The 23,555-nt window shown below is 38.2% G+C and overlaps 2 protein-coding genes across 3 annotated transcripts; one reads left to right on the forward strand and one right to left on the reverse strand.

Annotated features, from left to right (window-relative positions):
* The first annotated feature begins 122 nt into the window (after window positions 1-122).
* Window positions 123-2,951, forward strand: dynlt1b (dynein light chain Tctex-type 1b). Its single transcript, XM_084111008.1, has 5 exons — window positions 123-204; window positions 430-471; window positions 801-924; window positions 1,065-1,142; window positions 2,171-2,951. The coding sequence occupies exons 1-5, from the start codon at window positions 178-180 to the stop codon at window positions 2,239-2,241; spliced, it is 342 nt and encodes a 113-aa protein (XP_083967134.1). The 5' UTR covers window positions 123-177; the 3' UTR covers window positions 2,242-2,951.
* tmem181 (transmembrane protein 181) lies at window positions 2,320-19,391 on the reverse strand. Of its 2 annotated transcripts, none has more exons than XM_084111004.1 (17): window positions 19,142-19,391; window positions 17,166-17,269; window positions 14,000-14,061; window positions 12,971-13,058; window positions 11,079-11,203; window positions 10,865-10,996; window positions 10,127-10,207; window positions 9,216-9,315; window positions 8,062-8,192; window positions 7,812-7,903; window positions 7,680-7,737; window positions 6,507-6,609; window positions 5,519-5,570; window positions 5,303-5,385; window positions 4,456-4,545; window positions 4,296-4,362; window positions 2,320-3,747 (listed from the first exon to the last, which is right to left on the reverse strand). In XM_084111004.1, the coding sequence occupies exons 1-17, from the start codon at window positions 19,279-19,281 to the stop codon at window positions 3,663-3,665; spliced, it is 1,593 nt and encodes a 530-aa protein (XP_083967130.1). In that variant the 5' UTR covers window positions 19,282-19,391; the 3' UTR covers window positions 2,320-3,662. The 2 variants fall into 2 exon arrangements, with proteins under 2 accessions (XP_083967130.1, XP_083967131.1); XM_084111005.1 differs by lacking the exon at window positions 19,142-19,391 and adding an exon at window positions 18,624-18,754.
* Between the last annotated feature and the right edge of the window lie 4,164 nt (window positions 19,392-23,555).

The raw sequence follows: 23,555 nt of genomic DNA on the forward strand, positions 1-23,555 counted from the left end.
AATATTTTAAATAATATTTCAATAGCAAATATGTCAGTGCCCTTCAAATAGAACTAGAAATTAGAACAAAGAGAATTACATTTATTACATTTTAGACGCGTGATCCTCCGTTGTGACGTATACGGTGCGTCATTTCCATGACAACCGCTGAGGCTTCGATTGACAAAACAAGGAGACATGGATGATGATCAGAGTGCAGAAGAGGTAAAGACGATAACAAATAAAATATGTTTGCTTTAAACACTCGTAAATTACTTATAACTCGTTTATTTTGTGCTGTTGCAGTAAAGCTAGTCGCTAACAGCTGCTAACCGATTAACCTGAACACACGATACAGTAGATTTCAGTGTTTTCGCTGTTTGTTCAACAGTTCAGAAGCTTTACACAGAGTCTCTCGATCTCTCTCTGTTTATTCCTGTCTTCCTCTAGACCGCCTTCGTGGTGGAAGAAGTTAGCGCCATCATTAAAGAGGTGTGTGTGTGTGTGTGTGTGTGTGAAAGAGAGAGAGAGAGAGAGAGAGAGAGTGTGTGAGTGTGAGACTGAGTGTCTGTGTTTGTGTGAGTGTGTGTGTGCGTGTGTGTGTGAGAGAGAGAGAAGTGTGTGACAGTGTGTGTGTGTGTGTGTATGTATGAGACTTTGTGAGTGTGTGTGTGTCTAAGTGTGTGTGTGTGTGTGTATGTGTGTGTACAATTTGTACATAGTGTGTCACAACTCTGATGATGGACATCATGATTTCTGACGCTGGTGTATTTCTGCACGTGTGTGTTTGCTGTGTGTGTGTTCTTTGTGTGTGTGTTCAGTCTCTGGAGTCAGTGATTGGCCGCAGCAGTTTCGAGCACAAGCGTGTGTGTCAGTGGACGTCCAGTGTCGTGGAGCAGAGTCTCTCTCAGCTCAGCAAACTGGCCAAACCCTTCAAATACATCGGTGAGCAGAACATGTGTGTGTCAGCAGAACATCTGTGTGTCAGGAGAACATCTGGAGAACCTCACTAATCCTCTTCTCTTCTCTTCTCTTCTCTTCTCTTCTCTTCTCTTCTCTTCTCTTCTCTTCTCTTCTCTTCTCAGTCACATGCATCATCATGCAGAAGAACGGCGCTGGTCTTCAGTCGGCCTCCTCCTGCTTCTGGGACAGCACTACTGACGGTACGACTCTAGCATTATATATATGTGTGTGTGTGTGACCCTGGATCACAAAACCAGTCGCACGGGTATATCTGTAGTCCATCATTTTATCCCGTAAAACTCATCTTTGATCACCAAAATTACATATTTAAGCATTTTTAAATCTTGACTGTAACTCGACACCCTTGCCTCATTTAGTATGCGCGGTTCTATGAACATGCAAATGAGCCCCGCCTCCACTCACTCACTCACTCAGCTCAGAGATCCACTGGTTGACGATCACACGTTGATCTGATTGGTTACAAGGTAGTTTGTGACGTCAGAAACACCAGCGATTTCAAAGCGTGTTTTTGAGACTGTCTTTGGTTCACTGCTAGCCTGGGAAAACCCAGACAAACTTCCGGCAAATTTAGATTTGCTCTGCAAGTAGTCTGGCAAAGAGCCCATTCAAGCCGATTTCTAATCCGTCCAAATCGAGGCACCAATCAGAAACGTTGAGGCGGGCTTTACACAATGATGATCGCTCTGATTGGTTTTAGGTCTATCCAATTGCGCCCAGAGGCATTTGAGCGCCGTCCGTTGGTGACGCCCCTTTGGAAATGAGTTATTAATGAAGCTTTGACAGACCATAACTCAGTTACTACTGAGAATGGTCTGGTTTTAACCAGGCTAGTTCACTGCAGTTTTAAGGAGGAAATACTCAGCAATGGTGTCGACTTATGAATTTACACATGGTTTGTCTTAAAGCAGATTAAAAACACCACATAGACACATAAACAACATTAAACGCTGGATTTTCACCACAGGGCGACTTTAACATTTTACAAAAGTTTTATTTAACAAAAAACAGCCTAATATTAAACATATTTTTTGTCATATTACAAAAAAATAATGTTTATTTTTTTTTGCACTACATTATTATAGCGTATTATTGACTCTTATTTTGTAGTTAACTATCAAACTTTTGCAATTGTGTTTAAAGCAGAGTAATATTGAATGACAATGGAAGACACGGTTCCTATGTAATGCTGAACTGTGTTCTTCTTCAGGCAGCTGCAGCGTCAGATGGGAGAATAAATACTTGTTCTGCATCGTCAGTGTGTTCGGACTCGCCATTTAAACACCATCGCATCACCTGACGTGTTCAGCTTGCATTATATGAAGTCAAAACCCTCTATGTACAATAAAAGCACACAAGTTCACGTCTTAAAAATCTCTGCAGGTTTTATTCTCTCAGACAGTTTTCACAAACAGAAACGTCTCTGGCTTGAGCGTCTGGACTGAGGAGTGCTCTTGTGCACACACTGAAGGCACAGACTCGACCTGCTGACCCTGACGGTGTTACACTAATGAAGAAGGGGTTCAGTGCATCAGTGCATCAAACATCAAGCACCTTTTTAAACTCAAGTAAATGTTTATCTGTAAAGCAAAACATTTCTGCACCGGTACAGGCGGATCCTCCGTCCAAACATCATTACAGCTCCAATCAAATGAACGAACGAACATTTACACAGATCTGACGGAAACACAACTGAGGAAACCGAATGATTTCATTAAGTGATGGACACCCACAACATAAATACAGGCACAAAGAAATAAAAGGAATGTGAGAAAAGAAGGCTTTTGGAATGTAAAACGAAAAGAACACAAGGCTTGATTTCTTTATCAAAAAAAAAAGAAAAAAAAAAAAGAAAGATTCACATGAGCACATGAGATCTGGATATCGGCTCAAACGAGCCAGAAAACATCAGAAAACTTCCTAAGTGCAAATCACATGACACGCACAGGTCATATTTCACTGCAAAATGCAAAAAAATAAAATAAAAAATATATTATGCATTGGGTAGAAATTGTTTGAACCTTAATATTTTTTATAGTTGCATTATATTCATGAGTTAAACTTGTAAGTGCACTGCAAGAAATCAGCAGGAACAAAATATTATTTGTAAAATTAAACATTTGGGGTAAGCGCACATCAAGGCATTTTTGTTACAGAATTCAATGTTTACTGATGTTGATTAGATCATAGTGCTTAATTATGTCACAATGCAAAAAAAAAAAAAAAAAAGGGGCTTTTTTCCCCCCGTCAAGAAAAAATACATTCATTCTTTCTTTTTCTCTTTTTAGTTTAGAGGTGAAATACAATCTGGCCATTTTTTAATGCAAGTCACCCTGAATAGTGGTTCAACAGTATTTAGATCAGATGTATAATTGATATTTGCACGCTGCCTTTCACTGACACTCACTGAGGCTAAAGACAGACGGTTTCTTCATCTTCATCATCATCATCATCATCAGGGCGGCTGGAGCTGCTTCTTCCACTGGACTTACATTCAAAAACATCACTTTACCTCTAAAAATATATAGGCCTGTATATTTACACAGTATATAATGAGACTGGCGTCATTTCAACAACAAGTCTATATACAACCCTCAGACACACAGGAGTGATCCGGAGTCACACCAGATTCAGACATACAGTAGCGATCCGGAGTCACACCAGATTCAGACACACAGGAGCGATCCGGAGTCACACCAGATTCAGTCAGTTTCGCTCTCGTCCTGGTATTTGGCGGTGGCTTTGATGGCGCGGCCATTTTGAAGAGGCATTTCTTCATAATCACTCCTACACACACAAACACAAGGATCGTTTTAAACCGGTTTACAGTCAAACCAAAAATTATTCAGACACCAGATATCATTTTTACTAGTTCACTATAGTTCATTAATGCAAGTGAGGAGAGCAAAATAAAGTTAACTGTGACATATTACACACAAACATTCTTCATACCAGTAAAATATATACAAATTTGGGATCAAAAATGATTCGGACACTTTGAGCTGATCATGTTTTGCTGAAGTGTTTCTTCTTTAATTGCTAATGCTCTTTTTACACACAGACTGAACACAATGAAGCATTGCTTGGTGATTGGTTGAGCTAAACTGGTATTATCTAATTGTGTAGTTAAATTTAACAGCTGACAGATATTCAACATAATTCATGTGTGAGACAGTCTAACAGAAGGACGGACAAAACCAGTCAAATATCAACTGAGTTCTGCTCATATTTATTACCATTTTCTAAACTAGTGAATAAACTGAGATAATGTGAGAGATGTTGAAGGAGTCTGAACACATCTTGGTTTGACTGTGGATCTGACGCAGGGAACGTACCCGTAAATGACTTCATCGTCCGAGTCATTGAGCATGGAGAAAGCAGGATTGTCTTTCAGTTGGGAATCTGGGAAAGGGAAAACATTTCCATGACAAAGGAGTCAGTGATGAAGGAGTCAGTGTTAAATAACACTGGATGTTAAAGTGCAGATCAGCTCACCGTAAAGAGCGTTTTTGGAGGGCGAGTAGACGAACGCTAATGTGTAGAGATAGAAGTTCAGGAGGCCGTAGAAGGAAAGAAACTCGGCCGGTGGAGAAAAACGTTCAGGAAAACTTCAGATGAGTTGCTTTATTATTAATGTTTACACCATTTTATAGTCATTTCTAAAGTGCCTCATTTTGCTTTTTCAAACATTCCCTGAAATCGAGCGGTTTGTGAATGTATAAGCACCGATTAAACACCGATTAGTTTTAACGATTAAAGTGCACAACAAATAAAGTTATTATCTCCTAAAAGAAAGCAGCGATTCTGATCTGCTAAAACGAGTCAGTGATTCCAGTCTCACATGTAGCTAATTTGCATAATCCCCACCTCTGTTCCTGATTGGCTGAGCAGCGTCTCTTAGCTCCGCCCTCAAACGCTGTAGTGTATCTGAGACTGGAAGAGTTTGGTTCGTGTTGTTCGTGTGGAGAAGACGCTGTTTTCTGAGATTGATACGGTAAAACCCACGCCATCGTCACTGTTCGTATCACTGAGATCAAGAGCTGAGATTCAGATATGATAATGAGCGTTTGCTTTCTGACCAATCACAGCAGAGCAGCTCTCAGAGAGGCGGAGCTTAGAGAGACTGAATCTCCGAACGAAGCATTTCAGACACTGAGAGAAAATGAGCTGATGCTGCAATAGATATTATTAGAAAATTAAAGTGTTTTTTGATCTTGGATGCATGTGAATCTGTTGTTAGAGACTCCTAAACTAAAATTAGCACTTTACAATAGCATAATAGGGCATTTTAAACATAATTAAAGAGGGGATGATCTTGCACGATCCTGCAATGAAAGGATATAATTCTGGTAGTGGGTGGAAAGTTCGGCAACAAAGTTGTCTTGCAAGGCCTTGGATCCGAATCTCAGGTACAGTATAATCACACTGATGAAAGAGGAACAGGGAATTACAACATGACCATCTCAATATCATTTACATCTCCTGCATATGCATACATGATCACATCACATGACTAGATTTGCCCACAATATAGCATGTACATTAAATTGTGCATCACCTGATCACCAGCACCACCAGCGTCAGCGCTGTCAGGAACTTCAGCCGCAGATCTGAGACGTGGGACAAGAACATGTTAATGCTTGACGAGCCGTGTTGTGTGGAACTCATTACAAGTAATTTGAGTTATGTAATCAGATTACTTTTTCAAGTAACTAGTAAAGTAACGCATTACTTTTTCAATGTACAGCAAAATATCTAAGTTACTTTTTCAAATAAGTAACACTAGTTACTTTTACACATTTATTGACTGACAGCTCTCCTGTCCTCATGCTGAGGGAAATAAAGTGAGGTGTTGTGTGAGTGTGTGTGTGTGTGTGTGTGTGTGTGTGAGTGAGTGAGTGAGTGAGAGAGAGTGAGTGTGTGTGTGTGTGTGTGTGAGAGAGAGAGAGAGAGAGAGAGAGAGAGAGAGAGTGTAAGTGTGTGTGTGCATGTGTGTGTGTGTGTGTGTATGATGGTTATTGTAGTTCTAGACTAAATGTGATCATGCATTTACTCGTCTCACTTGCACAAAAACATTCAGTATTCCTCAAAATGAATAAAAACAGTAAAATGCCCATCCATAATTATAATGAACTACATTAAATGACACAAATATACTTTATGTATTTAATCTCACTTTATTAACTGACCTTCAATGATCTAATTCAACCCATACTAATAAGTTTATACTAATAATTTAGAAATAAGAGAGTTGAACTTCTCCTGTCTCCTATTGTTCTTTACTCCAGAATAACAGAAGCTGAAAGGGTTAAATCTGCATTTCCTTCATCCTGAGGATTATTCATCTCTCTTTCGGTACATTTACCAAATATAGAACTTTTTTTTGTTGTTATTAAAAATCAAACAAGCAAGCCCAGCCCAGGGGAGAAAAAGTAACGTAACGCATTACATTTCATAAAAAGTAACTAAGTTACTCAATATTGTAATGCATTACTTTTAAAAGTAACGCAGGCTGAGGTGTTCCTGGTGTCAGGAGTGTGTGTTACCTGTGTACGGCATGTTCTTCAGCTCAGAGCAGGCGCGCACCACCAGAAACACCAGGTACAGGACATACACACACACCACCAGCAGGAAGAAGATCTTCATGCCCTGCAGCAACACACACGCAAATCACATCTCCGTAACACTCTACAATGAGGTTCATTGTTCATTCTTAGTTCATGTTAACTAACATTTACTATTTCAACATTTACTAATACGTTATTAAAATCAAAGGTTGTGCTTGTTAGCATTAGTTAATGCACTGTGAACTAACAATGAACAACTTTATTTGTTATTAACTAACATAAACAAAAGATTAATAAATACTGTAACAAATGTATTGCTCATGGTTAGTGCATGTTAGTTAATACATTCATGTTTACTAATGAACCTTATTGTAAAGTGTTACTTCAAGTCAGCATGAAATCAAAATTGACAATTCTTATTTTTTTATGGAATATTGCAGTGTTTATTCTAAATGATTTATCAGTGCACATCATTATTGTGTTAATAATCTCGAATCAGAATCAGTTCCTCTTGCAGCATCTCTTCTCTTCTCTGATGATGTGGGCGGGGCTATAACCTGTCACTCACATGAGATCAGCCAATAGCAAACCACAACCATCCAATCAATTCCACACGGACACAATCAAGCCCCGCCCACATCTGTTCTTGTTCCTGAAGCGTTTCACTCGGATATACGACACAATAGAGGAGAACAGACCAGCGCACTTCCCTTTCATGCTGACTTTAATAACATAAGTCGTGTTTATCACGACTGTCAAAATATGAATTGCATTAATAAACACACATTTGTATTTGTGTGAATGAGAGAGAAATGTTTAATCACATTTCACACATGCATTAGTTCAGGCTTGGCGTTCATAATGCGTGTCGTTTATAACGAATGCCACTATATTCTTCATTTCTGTTCTTAGTTCTGTTAAATGTAAAAGGATTTTTTGTGGAGTGACAGGAACTAAAATACATTTTTATAGTGTTTATAATGTTAACATCTCGTTTTATTTAGCAGTATTTCACATCAGTTCTAAATGTAATAATAAAACGTGACTTTTTTTTCTCTCTCAACAATGAAATTTGACTAATGTGATGAAATTACGTATTAACTTATTGAAGTATTTTATTTAGACTGAGGTGTTGGACCGACAGAAACTCACCTGGAAGTTCTGGATGTCCACTTTGTACTGATACGTGGGATCCTGAAGCTCATTCACCCTAATAATAACAACAAAAATGATAATAATCCCATGATGCATTAGCAGTTACGCTAACCAGAGCGTGTTTCTTACGTTTGCCAGATTCCCAGCGTGACGGCCGATAACCACAGCAGCCCCACGATGATCAGCTTGGGCAGGTAAAACGTCAGGAACTTCCTCTCGCCCTGAAGATGAAACATCAGAACACATTTAGATGTTGTGTGAAGGAATTCAGAGTTTGTGCTCCTCAAGATCAACATGAAAGCTCATTCTCAGAGCCGGAATGAGATATTAAACATGATTTGTTGTTGCTCGTGAATATCTGCGAGTGTGAGGAACGCACCTGCACTCGGATGCCGTGATACACACACAGCCAGAACAGCAGGAGCGCACACAGAAACACAGCCTGGAAGAAGGCATCCAGCGTTCCCGGAAACCAGCTGTTCACCAGGAACGACAGCGGGAAGAAGGGATCTGCAACATGGAGGAATACAACATCAGTCAATGAGACGTGTGTGAGAGAGAGAGAGAGAGAGTGTGTGAGCGTGAGAGTGTGTGTAAGTGTGAGAGAGAGTGCGTGTAAGTGTGTGAGCGTGTGTGTGTGTGTGAGAGAGTGTGTGTAAGTGTGTGTGAGAGTGTGAGTTTGTGTGTAAGTGTGTGTGAGAGTGTGTACTTGTTTTCATGACAACTGAGGACATTTTTATGATAACACACCTGCAAATGAGGACACTCGGGAAAATACGTGATTTATGAGGACATTTTGGGGGTCCTCATTTTTCAAATGGCTTTAAAAACATACTAAGCAGTGTTTTTTTTTAAATGTAAAAATGCAGAATGTTTCCTGTGATGGGTAGGTTTAGGGATAGGGGCAGTGTAGGGGGATAGAATATACAGTTTGTACAGTATAAAAACCATTACGCCTATGGAATGTCCTCACAAATCACATAAACATGGCTGTGTGTGTGTGTGAGAGAATGTGTGAGTGTGAGAGAGTGTGTTTGTGTGTGTGTAAGAGTGAGTGTGAGAGAGTGAGAGAGAGAGAGAGAGAGAGTGTGAGTGTGTGTGTGCGCGCGTGTGTGTGAGAGAGTGAGTGAGTGAGTGAGTGAGTGAGTGTGTGTGTGTGTGTGTGTGAATGTGCGTGTGTGTGCGCGTGTGTGTGCGTGTATGTGTGAGTGTGTGTGTGTGAGAGTGTGAGTTTGTGTGTGTGTGTGAGAGAATGTGTGAGTGTGAGAGTGTTTGTGTGTGTAAGAGTGAGTGTGAGAGAGTGAGAGAGAGAGAGAGAGTGTGAGTGTGTGTGTGCGCGCGTGTGTGTGAGAGAGAGAGTGAGTGAGTGAGTGAGTGAGTGAGTGAGTGAGTGAGTGAGTGAGTGAGTGAGTGAGTGCGTGCGTGTGTGTGCGCGTGTATGTGTGAGTGTGTGTGTGTGTGTGTGTGTGTGTGTGAGAGAGAGAGTGTGTGTGTGTGTGTGTGATCATCAAGTGTGTTCCCGTGGAGTCTCACCGTTGTAGAGCAGCAGCAGAGGAAGGAGGATGGACATCCACTTCTGCTCGATGCCCCAGTCCCGCATGGAGAACTTCCTCAGCGAGTGAGCAAACATACACTACACACAACAACAAAGACCTCAGACACACACACACACGGCGCACTCGTGCTATGATCAGTGCAACACGCAGTATGGAGGAATAAGCCCCGCCTTCTAAACACAACAGCCAATCGCTGATTAGTAAAGTCATCGCATCACTGCAGCTGTTTTTCCTTTTTTGAGTGATTCCAATCATATTCCAATTAAAATCCATCATGTTGAACAGTCGCACATCTGAAGTGTCTCAGCTAGCGAGTCAGAAAGTTAGTTAGAAAGAAAGAAAGAAAAAAGAAAGATTAGTTAGAAAGAAAGAAAAAAGAAAGATAGATTAGTTAGAAAGAAAGATTAGTCAGAAAGAAAGATTAGTCAGAAAGAAAGATAGATTAGTTAAAAAGAAAGAAAGAAAGAAAAATAGATAGATTAGTTAGAAAGAAAGAAAGATAGATAGATTAGTTAGAAAGAGATAGAGATAGAACATTCTGCAATGAAAGTCAATGGGATTTTCCCAAGATTTAGTCGTCATTTTTAGGAAAACCGTAAGTTGGATCAGTTAGAAAAGATATAGCAGCTCGAGTCAGAACAGTCTGAGTGTCTGAGCCGAGTTTGGAGTATGTAGAGTTAAAGCTCTAGGAGGAGTTAGAGTCAGAAATTTAGGGTCAGAAGAATAATAATAAGTTTAAGTACAATATCAGTAATGAACATATATCGTGTATCCCTAGTGAACAGCTTTGGAGAATTTGATGTTTGACTGAAACAGCTGCCGAGTCACATGACTTAATTAAACGATCATAAGCGTGTGATTTGCAGAGGTTTTGGAGCTGTAACTCACAGTCACTATGAAGGTCATCACAACAAACACGAACCGGAACCAAATCTCCACCTGAGAGAACGTGGTGTTGTACATCTTAAACTGGTGAAGAACGGAGAGAAACGGACGTCAGAACTATTGAAAACATTTCAAAAAAGTGTTACTAAATCCCTGGATGCATTTACATCTGTAGATAAACACTTCATATACTGCATGATGACCAATAATACCAATGAAACAATTAATAATAGGAGTCTAAATGTTCTTTTACTATTAAAAGAGAGTTTGAGAGCATTGTGGGACTTTTCTGAAGGTCTTCTTCTAGGTTTTTGGCCACGCAAGTTTCATTAACGGATTAATTTTGTAAAGAATCTCTTGAATGATTCAATGACTTGCTTGTAAAGTCTACACGTTTCATTACTGGTTGAACCTGTGTTTTTTAATGAATCTCTTGAATGATTCAGTGACTCACTCGTAAATTCTTCACTTGTTTCATTACTGGATGAATCTGTGGTTTTGAACGAATCTCTTGAATGATTCAGTGACTCACTTGCAAAGATTTCACTTGTTTCATTACTGGATGAATCTGAGATTTTGAACGAATCTCTTGAATGATTCAATGAATTACTTGTTAAGTCTTCACATGTTTCATTACTGGTTGAACCTGTGTTTTTTAACAAATCTCTTGAATGAACGATTGAATGGGTGCAAATACCCTTTCGTTTTGTCTGTGAAACACGATTAATGATGTGAACTTACTACAAAAGTGACATTTTTGATATTGTCCTTCAGGTCCTGCTGTAGGTTCCTGAAGCTGACGTTGATCTTGTACTGAGTGTAGTTCAGGTAACCCAGATGCAACACGATAATCTCATCACACGCCTGCTGATGCTGAAAAACCATCACACACACAGACTCATGAAGATCGGAATGAACCCATGAAGATCACACACACGCGAGGATCAGGACTCACCGCGGCGCACTGAAGGCTTCTGTTTCTGTTGTGCACGTTGTCGCTGATGCGCATCACGCTGGCGTCCCACATCACGCCCTGCAGCTCCACGTTCATCCCGAACTCCCTCCAACTCAAATCTACATCTGAACACATTTCATTAGAGCTGCACGACTCCGGACTAACAGAGAATCAGGATTTTACTTTAAAGATCGCGATTCTGAATACACACCTAAACAATAGCATGTCATTTACTAGACGTTCTGACAAAAAGTTAACTGAGGCCGTCTATTTAAATCAGTCTATAAAAACATCAGGTTGAATGAATGATTCAATGACTTGCTCTTAGACACTTCACATGTTTTATTATGGATGAATCGACGTTTTTGAACAAACTCTTCAATGAATGATTCAATGACTCACTCGTTAAGACTTCACTTGGTTCATTACTGGATGAATCAGCGTTTGTCAATGAATCTCTTGAATGAATGATTCAATGACTCACTCATAAAGACTTCACTTGCTTCATTACTGGATGAATCAACGTTTTGCAATGAATCTTTTGAATGAATGATTCAATGACTCACTCAAAAAGACTTCACTTGGTTCATTACTGGATGAATCAGCGTTTGTCAATGAATCTCTTGAATGAATGATTCAATGACTCACTCATAAAGACTTTATTTGTTTCATTACTGGATGAATCAATGTTTTGCAATGAATCTTTTGAATGAATGATTCAATGACTCACTCAAAAAGACTTCACTTGCTTCATTACTGGATGAATCAGCGTTTTGCAATGAATCTCTTGAATGAATGATTCAATGACTCACTCCTAGAAATTTTTTTTTTTCATTACTTAATGAATTAGCGTTTTGGAAAAAAATCTAATGAATGAATGAACGATTCAATGACTCACTCGTAAAGACTTCACTTGTTTCATTACTGGATGAATCAGCGTTTTTCAATGAATCTCTTCAATGAATGATTCAATGACTCACTCATAAAGACTTCACTTGTTTCATTACTGGATGAATCAGCGTTTTCCAGTGAATCTCTTGAATGAATGATTCAATGACTCACTCATAAAGACTTCACTTGCTTCATTACTGGATGAATCAGCGTTTGTCAACAAATCTCTTGAATGAATGATTCAATGACTCACTCATAAAGACTTCACTTGTTTCATTACTGGATAAATCAGTGTTTTTGTATGAATGTCATGAATGAATGATTCAGTGACACACACATTTAACAGTCACTTGTCTCCACCTACTGGTGTAACGATGTAATCTATCTATTTATTTAATGTTTAAGCGTCACATTACTTTCAAAAGTGATTTACTCTATTTTGATCACTACCTTAGACATCTGTGTTTATATCTGAACTCTAAACTCTAAACTTGTAAACTATAAACTTATTTATATAGCCCTTTTTATAATATACAATATGTGACCCTGGATCACGTCACCAGTCTCGAGTCGCACGGGTATATTTGTAGCAATAGCCAACAATACATTGTATGGGTCAAAATTATTGATTTTTCTTTTATGCCAAAAATCATGAGGATATTAAGTAAAGATCATGTTCCATGAAGATATTTTGTAAATTTCCTACCGTAAATATATAAAACATTTATTTCTGTGAGTGAATGCAGCACAATCGCCAACATAAATGAACAACTTTAAAGGAGATTTTCTCAATGTTTTGATTTTTTCGCACCCTCAGATTCCAGATTTTCAATAGTTGTAAATGCCAAATATTAACAAACCATACATCAATGAAAAGCTTATTTATTCAGCTTTCATGTGATGTATAAATCACAATTTCAAAATTGTGACCCATGTGACTGGTTTTGTGGTGCAGGGTCACATACTCTGAATAAAGAGATGTTTGAAAGGTGTGTTCTCACTGTTGTTGTTCAGCTGGATGATGCACGTGAGCCAGAGCTGCTGGTTGTAGTTGGTCAGCGGATTAGATTGGAGGTTGAAGGGCCCGGTCTGAGAAAACATGGACACGGACACATCAACACTTACACTTACGGTCAAACATCTGGAGTGATTGAGTTTTTAAAAGAGTCAAGGCTGCATTTATTTAATCAGAAATACTGTAAAAACAGTGAAATATTATTATAATGTAAATCATCTGTTTTCTATGTGAATATATAGTAAAGTGTAATTTATTCCTGTGATCAAAGCTGAATTTTCAGCATCATTACTCCAGTCTTCAGTGTCACATGATCAGAAATCATTCTAATATGATGATTCGCTGACATTAATAATGTTACAAAAGATTATATTTCAAATAAACGCTGTTCTTTTGGGCTTTCTATTCATCAAAGAATTCTGAGAAATAAAATGCACCACAGTTTCCACACTGTGTTCAACACTGATAATAATCATAAATGTTTCTTGAGCATCAAGTCATCATATTAGAATGATTTCTGAAGGATCATATTAATGGAATAAATTACACTTTACTATATATTCACATAGAAAACAAATGTTTTACATTATATTATAATAATATTTCACTGTTTTTACTGCATTTTTGATCAAATAAATGCAGCCTTGATGAGCAGAACAGACTTAATTTTCACAAAGAAAAAAATCTTAATTACTTTGTTAGTGTTTTTTTCTTCACTTTAGGGAAATTAAGCCTATTTTTGGATATTTACACTGATGTGGGCGGGGTCTGTGCACAGGGGGGCGGGGCCTGTGGCAGGGCTCAGAGTGGGTACAGGTTATGTGGGCGGGGCCTGTGTTCAGGGGTGCGGGGCTCAGGACGAGTCCATGCTGAGTGAGGGCGGTTACAGGTGGTGTGGGCGGGGGCCTGTGGCTCAGGGGGCGGGGCCTGTGGCTGAGGGGGTGGGGTCTGGGGCTGAGGGGGCGGGGCCTGTGCTCAGGACCATTGTTTCGCACAGATCTGCAGTTCGCCTCACCTTTGATCCGTTGACGCTGAGGCTTAAACCGTTGTAATAATTCTCAGTTATGATCTTCGGTCCTACAGGAGAGACAAAGAACAACCTCAACTTCATATCTCATATAATAATATCTTTGTCTGTTTCAGTCTTGTTGATTTCAGCTAGATTTTAAGGCCTTTGAAAAGTGGATTTAAAACATTTTAACGCTAATTAAGGCTTTATTTTAAGACATTCTAAGGATCCGCAGACAAGCAATAATGAGCTTGTTACAGTATTTATTAATCTTTGTTGAAGTTAGTCATAAAAACACAACAGTTCATGTCAGTGAAGGTCTATTATATACTATTAACAGATACTTAATGTAGTGAAATGTTATGTTAGAAAAACATTGACATTAATAAATGCTTCAGAAGTTTTTCATTGCAAGTTCACGTTAACTAAAACTTTATTGTAAAGCATTACCAAAGTACTTAATTGTTTCCTCTTTGAAAGTGCTTTTAGGAAACCAATGAATTTTAAAACTCATAAAAAGCATCTAAAGTATTGTAATCTATTAGGGCTGGGTAAAAATATCGATTTTAATCGATTCTCATTTTTACAAACCGATATTGATTCTTTTTTATTTTTTTATTTTTAATTTAAGTTTTTATTACAGTAATTGCAACATTTCCTTACATTAGGATGGTACCTGAAAACTTAGAACAGACATTCAACAATTGTTTATATTGGCTGAAAAAAATTTAAAAAATAAAAAAATAAATAATAATAATAATAAATAAAAAATAAATAATAATAATAATAATAAAAAACACAGCAGAACAGGCATTCAACAATTGGTTATATTTACTAAAAAATAAAAATAAAAATAAAAACCCCGAAACAGTCTCAGATTTTGTTCAGATATTACAGTATCAAATATAATAATAATAATAAAAAATATATAAAAAATAAATAAATAAAAATAAATAAATAAATAAATAATAATAAATATATTTTTTTAAAACAATATATAAAAAAAGACATCAATTGTAGCATCAATACAGTTAGTTACAAGGCAATGCCAGCCAACACAATATCTGTTTGTAATTTAATCAGATATATAGTTCTATATTTATTGCTCTGCCAAGTGCCAATAGTTTGGGTACCTGATCCGATCTTTTTTTAATTTTTTATTTTTTTTATTTTTTATTTATATAACTGTATACAAAAGAGAGAAAAAAAAAGAAAGAAAAAACTTGAGGATGCTACATTTTACTCCAGAAGTACTCTCATTCCCAATGTGTTTATTTTGTTTTATTTATGTGGTTTATTTTATTTTTATTCCTACCATTACTTTTTAAATTCCTTATACGAATGTTATCTCTCTATTTATTCAATAATTCTTAGGATTTCCCTACTTTTCTTAAAATATCGTAATCTCTAAACTAGGTCTGGTCTTAGTGGGAGAATGTAGTCTATCCATTTTCCCCATAGCTTGATAAATTTCTCGGATTGAAGCCGAAGATTCATTGTTAATCTCTCCATCGTGTAAATTTCGTTCACACTTCCCAGCCAATCGTTAATTTCTGGTGTTTTAGGTTGCAGCCATTTTCTGGTTATAGCTTTTTTGCAAGCTATCAACAGAATTCTTATTAAATATTTATCAGATTTGTCTTCTGATTTAAGACTTTTAAGACCAAAGTATAGAGTTGAAAAACTAAATTGGATGGGTTCCATGAATATATTCTCTAAACTCTTATGAATTTCTTGCCAGAATTTCTGAACTTTAGAGCATTCCCAGAATATATGGCTATGATTGGCTTCATTTGAGCCGCACATTCTCCAACAGGTTGCATTTTTGCTTCGATATCTTTTCTGCTTAGGGGTGAGGAAAAATCTAGTGACATTTTTCCAACCAAATTCTCTCCAGGATGAGGAGTGTGTTATCTTCCACTGTGATTTAAGGATACTTTCCCAATCTTCCTCTTGGATTTCCAGATTTCCTTCCATTTCCCATTTATTTTTAATATATTGGGTATTCTCTAATTTTCTATCTTGTAGACTTTTATACAATTTTGTAGTTATTCGATATCGATTCTTAAATCCCAAGAATCGATTAGTCATCCTGTTTTCAGTTGATGAATGAATGTAACATTGTAGCGCATCCCATCCAATAAATCGCAGTAATCTTTGTGCTTGTTACTATTGATATGAAACAAAGTCTCAGATTTCAAATTACGTCCATTTTCTTATGAAATTCAAAAAAATATAGCGTTGTGTCGCTGTGGCGTGAGATCGCTCTGGCTCAGCTCTAGAGAAGCACATGATCTTCTCTTCCGCATTAATAACACCAGTTACAGCGCGAAATAAACATGAGCGTCTGAAAGTATGTTAAAATGTAGAGTACAACTTATCGAAGTCCGTATCATGTGACATGGAGTCGCTCAATCAGTGTTTCACCCGTGGAAAGACGTCAGTAAACAATGTCATGTAACGTCACATTTCCCTCAGAAAAACCATGTGACCATAAACTCATCAGTCAGCGAGAAGAATGAACTCTAGAGAGGAGCATTCTGATAAATATATGCACCATATTACATATTCATTATAATTTTTAATGTTCTTCAATTTTTAATGCATGTTTAAATAAATCTGGCAGGTTTTTATGACAGCCACCATTTAAATGTTTATATTTCATATAACTTTATTATTAGAAAAATAAATAAAAGTGTAATTTAAGTGTTTGTATACAAATCAGTTCATTTTTACCTTCAATATTACAGTAGGCTGATGAAGCCTGTAGGCCACAGCTGACTCCCATTACAGCATTAGTGAAGAGATTTGTTTTCCTTGAGAAAATTTGCCATGTATTGATCCTGATATCCAAAATAATCAATATTGAATCGAATCAGAATCGAATTGTGAAATTTGTGTCAATACCCAGCCCTATAATCTAGAGACTTGCAATATTAAATAAATAAAAATGAATTGTTGTGTGACAATGAAACATTTCAGAGTGAGAGTTTAGTAAAAATGCATGAATTAAAACAGGAATTTTTAACTCTTAATTGCTTTAATTTTGATCTCTGAGGGTTAGATCTCTAAGAATCATGTCATTGTGAACCGCGTGATCATTATCCACACAGAGCTTCAGTGTGTGAGCAGGTGCATGCTGGGAAACGGCTTCAGGACACCAGAGACTCACCCGACACACCGATGAGCGTGGACACGGCGAAGCAGAAGAAGAACAACACAAACACCAGGACGAAGTGTCTCTTAGAGAGAGTGTAGAGACGCATGGGGGCCAACCTGCAGACACACACACACACACACACACACATTAACACTGCTGTTGTGTCTGGAGTGAAGGTGAACAGATGTGTAACATTATATTAGATCTGTGCATTCGCTCTTATAATAATAACCCTGCTGTTAATGTTAATCACGCAACAAAAGAACAGAGGGAATCACTTTTGAAGCTTTAATAATCTGATTAATTAATACACTATGCAGAGATTATTTTTACATTTGATCAAGTTCTGTATTATTTCTTAGGTTAAATTAAAAGAATGTAAAGCACTGTTCATTTAATGATTTTTATATTGTATTTGTTTGTTTGTTTCTACTGTTTGTTATTTGCATCAGTGCTCTTTTATAAGAAAAAGAACTATATTGTGATTATTAATATCGTAATTATTATTAATAAGAGAAATGGAGGAAAAGATGCATCGAGAATCGTTTTGTAATCAAATTGCAATGGCAAGTGAAGATTCACACCTCATATACACACACACTTTTACAAACCCTCATTCTCTCTCTCTCTCTCACACACACACACACACACACACACACTCTCTCTCTCTCTCTCTCTCTCTCACACACACTTTTACAAACCCTCATTCTCTCTCTCTCTCACACACACACGCTCTCTCTCTCTCTCTCTCTCACACACACACACACACACACTCTCTCTCTCTCTCTCTCTCTCTCTCTCACACACACACACACACACACACACACACACATGTCTGGTTTACTATCTTTGTGGGGACTCTCCATAGACTTAATGGTTTTTATACTGTACAAACGGTATATTCTATCTCCTTACACTAACCCTACCCCTAAACCTACCCATCACAGAAAACTTTCTGCATTTTTACATTTCCAAAAAAACTCATTCTGTATGATTTATAAGCTTGTTTACCCATGGGGACCTCAATTTAGGTCCCCACTGTGACACGAGTCCCCATGAGTCTGTGTGCATTCAGGTTGAAGTCCTCACCGGGATAGAAAAACAGGTACACACTCTCTCTCTCTCTCACACACACACTCACTCTCACTCACTCACTCACACACACACACACACTCTCTCTCTCTCTCTCTCTTCCGTCTCACACACACAGGACATGCAATTAGATCACGCCCACAACATCCGAGATATGTTCCGTAAAACACTTCTTTTTTTTTTACAGCAACTCTAAATATAATCCATCGATCATGTGCAACTACATCTACGGTGTGAAAGGCGCGTTCACGCACTCAAACATCTGGACAGTCTCCAAGAGAGAGGCCGCAAAACTGACGAAAACACGCGTTTATTGACCACATACGCGCAGATGTGTGTGTTTGTACGTGATGTTGTGATTGCCACACACACACTTACCGGTCCATCGCGCTGATTTTATTCCATTGGCGGCGATAAATCCGCGAATAAAACAGGATACGTTTGTTGTCGGCGCATATCCGCACACATCAACCAACTGACGTCACCCCCCACGAGGTCACGTGACCTCCACAGCAGTGCGCATGCGCGATCTGCATTATTGGTTTTATATCGATTAATAACGCAAATATGTATTAATTAAATCTAGCTCGTTTTAACGCCTCAATGTGCACGTGGCTTGCTATTTTGGAGGTCTGCATTTAAAAAGAACATAATAAACATACATTTTAGACATTTATAGAAAAGATTATACATTTATGTTATATAGTAATGGCTTGGTCATTATGAATAATGAGCAATCGCTGTGTGTGTTCACCTTTGAATTTGAGCGCCATTGTTTGTAAGAACCGATGTGACATACACATAATTCGTTCAATAAAAGCGTTTCGACGAACTCGAAGTCACAGCGTTTATAAACACTGAACATGAACGTGTTTATTCCTGAAATGCTGCTATACCTGTAGAAGCGCTCGTTCCTGTAGGGCGTCAGGTCCTCCTTCAGCTCGTTGCAGGCTTCTTGTATTCTCTTGCAGAAATGCTTCATCTCGCTGATCAGAGGGTTCTCAGGGTTGCAGAAGTCGCTGTCCGGCCGATCCATGTCTTCTCATTGAAAATGGCGTTTGCTGGTGTTTTGCAGCGGCTCTATTGAGAGTAAATGCAGGCGAAGCGCTTTAATTGTGCAGTTTGGAGGATCCGCGCGAGATGAGCATGTGCGCATGCGCGGTCAGGACCTCGGACAGGGCCCAGTCCACTAGATAGGGCTCACCCTAAAGACTAAATATAGTGACTTTTCAGTCATATAAATATATTTAAGAAACCCCATAAAGGCATAATGCTATACATTTCTATAAAATATTCTCTAAATTGGGTTGTGTTATGAAGTGGCTTAACTTTATAGTTTGCCATTTTCTTTAATGGTGTATTGGTTTTAGTCTGAATTATACAAAAATGAATTTAATATTTTAGAAAACCATTTAACATGCAAATGTTGTTTGTGTGAGTGTGTGTGTGAAAGAGTGAGTGTGAGTGAAAGTGTGTCTGTGTGTGTGTTTGAGTGAAAGTGTGTCTGTGAGCGAGTGAGAGAGAGTGTGTCTGTGTGTGTGAGCGAGTGAGTGTGAAAGAGAAAGTGAGTGTGTGAGTGTGAGTGAAAGTGTGTGTGTGTGTGTGTGTGTGTGTGAGCGAGTGAGTGTGTGTGAAAGAGAAAGTGAGTGTGTGAGTGAGTGTGAGTGAAAGTGTGTGTGTGTGTGTGTGTGTGTGTGAGCGAGTGAGTGAGTGTGTGAGTGAAAGTGTGTCTGTGTGTGTGTGAGCGAGTGTGAGTGAAAGTGTCTGTGTGTGTGTGAGCGAGTGAGTGTGTGTCAGTGAGTAAGTGAGTGTGTGTCAGTGAGTGAGTGTGTGTGTGAAAGAGAAAGTGAGTGTGAGTGAGTGTGTGTGAGCGAGTGTGTGTGTGTGAGCGAGCGAGCGAGAGTGTGTCTGAGTGAGTGAGTGTGTAAGTGAGTGTGTGTGTGAAAGAGAAAGTGAGTGTGAGTGAGTGTGTGCAGTGAAAGTGTGTGTGTGAAAGAGTGTGTGTGAGTGAGTGTGTATAATATATATAAGTGTTGTCAAATCAATTAATCTCATCTAACATACGTTTGTTTATATAATGTGTATACACACACACACACACACACACACACAAGCATAAAAATAGATATTAAGATCGAGAAACCCCATATAAAAGGCATAGTTCTATAAATTTGAGTAAATATATTCTTGAATATGCTGGCTTGAGTTTATACTGTTTTGCTTATTTTTATTTAAATAATTGCATTGTTTTAGTCTAAATTATACAAAAAATATCGACTGCAAAATGCAGAGAGTGATAAAATATAAACAAGTGGAAAAACAAAGCAAACGAAAATAAGAAATGCAGGCAATAAAACTGAAATAAGCTCTAAAATTATTAACTGGAAATAAATAAAAACTATAACTAACTAAAAGTAAAACGGAAATGCAAATGCAAATAAAAATACCCCCCCCCCCATATTATTAACATAACTAAGAATATAAAAGCTATTTACTTTATTTCAGCATTGTGAAAAGCATGCACAACTCTATTGAAATTGCTCAGACACTGTGAGTGTGTGTGTGTGTGTGTGTGAGTGTGTGAATGCTCATGAACTCAGTGACAGAGGAGATACTTCAACCTGTACACTTTATTGGGCTACACACCGACAAGAGGACACAACTCAGCTTCGAGGAACAACAGACTGTTCATTACAGTACAAGGCAAACCCTAGTGCATACAGGCTTCAGTTAGTCTCGCCTGACCCCGAACCCAGAGTCTGATTACAAAAGAAGAGTCAGAAAACAGGGGAAGTAGCAAAGCAAGGGATCCCCCGAAATATACAGTATATATAGAGCAAATAAACAGATAAAGACACTCTGAAAACATCTGAAACGAGACTTTTCACCTCAGAACCGCACGGCATCATGGGTGCGTTTCATTTATTTCAGACAGAATGGACACACACGTTTCAGCAAATGCGAATGTGATGCAATCAGTGGCGGATTTAGCAAATTGGGGGCCCAAGGCGAAGGTATGTATGGGCCCCCCCCCCCCATCCGATTTTTAAAAGAGAGCGAAAAAAAAAAAGACGGAATGGTGGATAGGCAGGTAAAGCTAATCTACGGGGAAGTGAAGTTTGGAGAGGAGAAAAAAAACTTCCCCTTTGAACCCTGCATACACTTCTTTACTCCAAAATGAAGATGGAAAGCAGAGAACACACAAAGTGTAGCACTACACAAACTAATAGTCACGATTGAACCCAACAGAGAATAAGGTTTCAGATAACAAAATTTGCTAAAATGCCAGGAAAACCAGCACTGTTTATTCTTTTTATTAATAAAATGTACCTTGCTTTTGAAGCATTCATGATGATAAAGGGCCTTTTTTCCCCCTTTTTATTTTTTTTATTTTGAGGTTTGTTGGGGGCCCCCCTACTACGACCGCTGGTAGGGGGCCCCAAGCAGCCGCCTACCTATGCCTCTATGTTAAGACCGCCACTGGATGCAATAATAACGAACTGTGACGTGCGTCTTCAATCCCAAAGCCAATCCATGCTCACCAATACAAGTCATTCTCCATGGTAACGTCATTTACCCAGCATGCCGTTCACTGTCCTTCATCTGCAAAGCATCTTTTTGACCTATTCCTACAAACACGAGCACATAATTATACAATAAAGTCCATCAATCAAATCAGTACGTGATAGAGACACACATGGGGAATGGAGAACGTAAGAGTTTAACCCTCATCTCTCCCTCACGGGTCAACCCTAAAATTATACTTCATTTTATTTTTTTCCAGAAAGCTTATTTTATTTCATTTTGATAATATTTTTTAATGCAATTTTTTGGGAGATATTTTTTAAATTACTAGATTTGATCAATAAATAAATAGTAATTTAAGCACATTCCTCACATTCTTTCAACTTAAATTCAAAATAACTCACAATTTCATGCATAACCCTTTTAATTCAGCTCTAAATCTCTTACATTGGGAGTTCTTGTGGGAAAAACATAATATAAGATGATATTTCATGACTCTAGATGGCCTTATAGCTCTATATGAGCTGTTCCGCTGGGTCCTAAAGTCAGTTCACTTCAGTGTGCATTCAGATACACATGTAGACATTATAAAATCTTTTTTTTGGGTAAAGTTTTAGCATTTTTAGGTTTTTCTATGTGAACTGAAGCATTCCATTCATTCCTATGGGGGGCAAATTGAGCCGCGAGAGATGGATGTGTTATTTATATTTCGACCACAAAAAAATGTGTGTATTCGTGGTTCAAATGCGACAAAAGTCCTGGGGTCTTGGACACCTCTGATGAACACTCAATTTTAATTTTATTTAGTAAATGACGCGAGGGAAGGATGAGGGTATTTCTCTCACTGGAAGGGTTGAGCTGATCTGGAAACACACGTGACAAACCCATCCGAGGTCACTTCACTACAAGCTACACCTTTAACCACAATCACCTTCAAACCGCAGGAGCAAATTACACCGAAACCCACCGCCATCCCTACACACACACACACACACACACACACACACACAACACCAAGCTGAAGAGTCCTTTATACATAAATAATGTTCACACACTTACAAAAGGTGGATTAAACGCCACGTGTTTATCATGAACTGCCGTCTCGAGAGTCCAACGGTATGAAGAAAGCATTAGTCGTGACAATATTGCACAAGACATAAATAAATAAATAAACTCAACACAAACTAATTCTCACTTCACCATCGGGAAAGGAATCCAGGCCGAAATAAATCACCACATTAACCCCAAAAAAACAGAACAAAACCACTTTCTTTACAAGAAGACATAAGACACGTGCGAATACAGTGTGTTTATGCTGTAATGTTCCGATCACAAACACTGACTAACTCTCTCACAAACACTGATCCACTGAAAACTGAAATGTAACGACCGGCGCGTTGAACTCGCTCTCTTCTGGGACTCGTCTATTCATGATCACCTGCTTGTTCTATTGATCTGTCAAATCAAGCATCAAGCGTCTCCCTATAGTCATAATCCTGCAGTACTGAATGATAGACTTCTCATTGCTGTTCCTCAAACCTACTGCTGAATGTCTAATCGTACTACAGGGTTTGGATCTAACACTGATAATCTTAGCACTGATATGTATGGAGGCTTGTTTCCGCCACAGAGTTGAAAATAAAAAAGGTAATTGCGACTTTTTAATCTCACAATTCTGACTTTTTATCTCAGAATTACGTGATATAAAGTCGCAATTGCAGGTTATAAAGTCAGAATTATGAGATATAAAGACGCAATTGTGTTATTAAATCAAAATTGGGTTGA

The sequence above is a fragment of the Abramis brama genome, assembly GCF_963993115.1.
Source record: "Abramis brama genome assembly, chromosome: 4".
Taxonomy (NCBI): domain Eukaryota; kingdom Metazoa; phylum Chordata; class Actinopteri; order Cypriniformes; family Leuciscidae; genus Abramis; species Abramis brama.

What these genes read in the sequence shown, in the direction of transcription:
- dynlt1b (XM_084111008.1), top strand. Translation starts at nt 178, where the DNA reads ATGGATGATGATCAGAGTGCAGAAGAG. An exon ending in TTAGCGCCATCATTAAAGAG is followed by an intron (nt 472 to 800) that starts GTGTGTGTGTGT and finishes GTGTGTGTTCAG; the next exon opens with TCTCTGGAGTCAGTGATTGG. An exon ending in CAAACCCTTCAAATACATCG is followed by an intron (nt 925 to 1,064) that starts GTGAGCAGAACA and finishes TTCTCTTCTCAG; the next exon opens with TCACATGCATCATCATGCAG.
- tmem181 (XM_084111004.1), bottom strand. Translation starts at nt 19,281, where the DNA reads ATGGATCGGCCGGACAGCGACTTCTGCAACCCTGAGAACCCTCTGATC. An exon ending in CACGCTCATCGGTGTGTCGG is followed by an intron (nt 14,062 to 17,165) that starts GTGAGTCTCTGG and finishes TCTCTCCTGTAG; the next exon opens with GACCGAAGATCATAACTGAG. An exon ending in TGATGACCTTCATAGTGACT is followed by an intron (nt 9,316 to 10,126) that starts GTGAGTTACAGC and finishes TGTTGTGTGTAG; the next exon opens with TGTATGTTTGCTCACTCGCT.